At 45.9% G+C, this 3,008-nt stretch overlaps 1 protein-coding gene across 1 annotated transcript; it reads right to left on the minus strand.

Moving 5' to 3' along the window:
- Positions 1-752: 752 nt before the first annotated feature.
- On the minus strand, positions 753-2,967 carry SARC_00711 (hypothetical protein). The gene is made up of 4 exons (XM_014305610.1): positions 2,879-2,967; positions 2,541-2,692; positions 1,861-1,943; positions 753-1,211 (listed from the first exon to the last, which is right to left on the minus strand). The coding sequence occupies exons 2-4, from the start codon at positions 2,680-2,682 to the stop codon at positions 930-932; spliced, it is 507 nt and encodes a 168-aa protein (XP_014161085.1). The 5' UTR covers positions 2,683-2,692; positions 2,879-2,967; the 3' UTR covers positions 753-929.
- Positions 2,968-3,008: the final 41 nt, after the last annotated feature.

Genomic DNA, 3,008 nt, shown 5'->3' on the forward strand with positions numbered 1-3,008 from the left:
AGTTGACTGAGAGTACCACATCATCCACAACGAGCGCTGTGTTGATTCCCAATGGATTCATACCACTCCCGCCGCGAGACACAGCGGTAGGTCCAATACCGAGCGGCAATTGGTAAACGTTCAAGGGAAGTTGGGGGTATAGGATTTCACAGCTTGTTCATGTTAGATAAGCTGAGCGTTCAAGAGAAGTTGGTAGTAGTATGACTTCAAGGCTTATTCATGTTAGCTTGGCTGAGCTGGAAAACGTTCATGAGAAGTTGAGGGTAGTAGAGTTTCAAGGCTTGTTCATGTTAGCTCAGCTGTTCGGCCAATTGCTTGCCCGGAATCAATTCAGAACAGATATCCCGCAATGGAATAAGCGGTTGTCTTATTCTCTTTTCTCTTGACCGCTAAAACTACGCGTGTTCCATGGGAGTGCACACTTTTCGCTTTGGAGAGCTCTGTATCCACGCATTGCAACCAATCCTCATTTTTTTGGTATAGGATTTAATAGGGATGTACCGAAGTATACTCATCGCATAAATTGTGGGGGGTGGGTAGGGGTTCGGATACGGCGATAATTAAGAAAAAACGTTGAGGCTGACCAAGAAAGCGTTGAATGAAGAACGGAATATTAACTCCTATAGGCATAGTTCAGAAACGAATGAACGCATGTATTCAGGACATACTTCCTATCAAAGATAGCAAACCCTGCACCCATCACGGGTGATAATACGTACTGAAAATGTGCTCCCACGGAGTATGTATCCTATCATGCAGCGCGTAACTGAATCTCCCGGTTGGCTGAAGAGATCGAAGCCATCCCTCCTTTCACGCGTGACAGCTACACTGGCAAGTATAACTATATACGTTAAAGGTAGACCTAGTTGCGCCAAGGCCTAGTTCTGCCAATCCAACGCCATCACGGCGGGTCACACATACTAGGCTAGCTACTGGTAGTAGTAGTGTTTGAGGTATATGTATCGACTAATAAACACAGGCTCCCCCACGGGCATAGTAGTGTATGTGTTTGGCTGCGTTTGCCAACGTTTCTCATGCACCCGTCGTTCCTTGTCATAGGCGTTTTGGTCAAACGGCTTCCCAGTGGCTATAGAGCATTGCAAGTATTTGAAATAGAACTCCCATCTCGGCCAGTAGTAATCCAGCAACAGCCCGGCCCACAGCTTAGCCGCGTAGTCCTGTAGTCCGCCGTCTGGCCCCCACATAGTGACCTGGGTGCAGGGTGCGGGGTGCGTGTGGACAAATGGAGTCAGTCACGAAGCCAGCACTGTGGGTAGTCTGCGCTCCAGTGTGTAACTGCAGGCACAGGTTGTTCGTATGTAAGAGCGAGAATTGTCTATGGCAGGCCGTGGATATGATGGTGAATTTTAGCAAGTTGTGGTTGAATTTCAGATTTGAAAGAAAAGCCAAAACTTGTAGTGAAAACTGCGTTTAAACTGCATTCGGTAAACTTGAATTTAACGGCACGCCGCCAACAACTGGAATTGCAGACGGCTCGTCCCTAGGCTTCAGCAAAATCACAACCTGAAGTACAGTCTCATCCAATGCAGGTGTGAAACATGGAACTTTCTGTTCGCATCCTATTAAGTAGACGTGAGTATTAGAGTTTGCAGTACATATCTGCAAACAAACTTGTCAGTTAAATTGAAATGTCCTTAAGTCTCTCATAGTACATCTGCACGACACGCCCTGATTCATTCCTTCAGGCTAATTCAATTGACCCGCGCGCGTGTATACATTGCCCGTTTAGGTAGGTCGCAAAACAAGTAGTAGCGGCTCTCTCCTCGTCTTCGCAAATCTTATGTAACAACCAAAGTACATTTACACACTAGTCCTATCCTTCATCTGTCAGCAGCTGACCTGATTGCGGGCGTTGAACTCGAGAAGGGCCGTCATGTTAGCATCTCCGTGACCCATTCGCCGTGCATCAGCAATCCACGGACCTACGAGTGCCGTGATAAGTGTGTGTGTGTGGATACGTTGGTGTGGAGTAATACGTATGAATCACTACGCGGGAAGTACATAGTTGATCGAATGATGCAAGTGTTGTGTTTAGTTGGGGGGAAGAGTGCCACTAAAACAGTTCGGTGCTTTGCGAAGTGTGTGGTTGAAGCCTGCATTTGGTAAGATACCTGTGCTACTCAGACTGGCATTTCCATATCAAATACAGTGGCCCTGTAACTGCCCTGATAAAGATTATTCACGTCACGGTATTTATTTATACGTTGTGGTCAACTATTAGCAAACGACTCTGCAGAAGTACTGGAAATGTAATATAATGGTCGTGGTCAGTGCTACGTAGTTATGTGTTAAATGTACATATTGTGTTGCTGCTTACATACATGAAATTTCCTGCTTGTGAGGGGATAGCAATCCATGCGAGTCTGCGACAGAGATACACAGGCGTGTAACATACCCGTATATACACTGACAGGTGTGACATCCTACACACATGCACGTGTACTTTATAGACATAGTCGAGCAACACTTCGAGTCTATTCTCTCGTCTGTAGAACAGCCACCATTCCGCACGCAAGTACCTAACATAGTCTGTCTGTCGGTGGAAAGTAAGACATGGAGATCTGAGACCAGTGTGTGCATGGCGTCTCTGTGGGCCTTGACCTTGCGCTGTCGCTCTGCCACAGACGAAGTTTTTGAATCGATGGTTCGCATGAGAGCCATGTATTCCTCTCTGTGGGATGAAGAGTCCGACAGGTGTAAGTGTATCGCACGTACATGTAGGGCAAATTGTAAGTATATATCGCTCCAGCTTATTATATGAGAATGTCTACATAACAGGTATGAGGGAAACCACAGCCAGTTCAGTTCTATTTAAGTAATCGTGGTACGCTCACATGCCTTTATCACACGTTCATACCTGAAGCTGTCAGAAAGTACCTGACGTCCGACATTGACCACATCGCTGCGATAAGTTTCAGAATGTTCTAGGATTGCATCCGATTCCTGTATGTAGACATGTATAAAAATCTATTTAGACATATATATAT

Source organism: Sphaeroforma arctica (assembly GCF_001186125.1).
Source record: "Sphaeroforma arctica JP610 unplaced genomic scaffold supercont1.24, whole genome shotgun sequence".
Lineage (NCBI taxonomy): Eukaryota > Ichthyosporea > Ichthyophonida > Sphaeroforma > Sphaeroforma arctica.

What these genes read in the sequence shown, in the direction of transcription:
- SARC_00711 (XM_014305610.1), bottom strand. Translation starts at nt 2,682, where the DNA reads ATGGCTCTCATGCGAACCATCGATTCAAAAACTTCGTCTGTGGCAGAG. An exon ending in CGACAGACAGACTATGTTAG is followed by an intron (nt 1,944 to 2,540) that starts GTACTTGCGTGC and finishes CGGCACTCGTAG; the next exon opens with GTCCGTGGATTGCTGATGCA. An exon ending in AGTTCAACGCCCGCAATCAG is followed by an intron (nt 1,212 to 1,860) that starts GTCAGCTGCTGA and finishes CCCTGCACCCAG; the next exon opens with GTCACTATGTGGGGGCCAGA.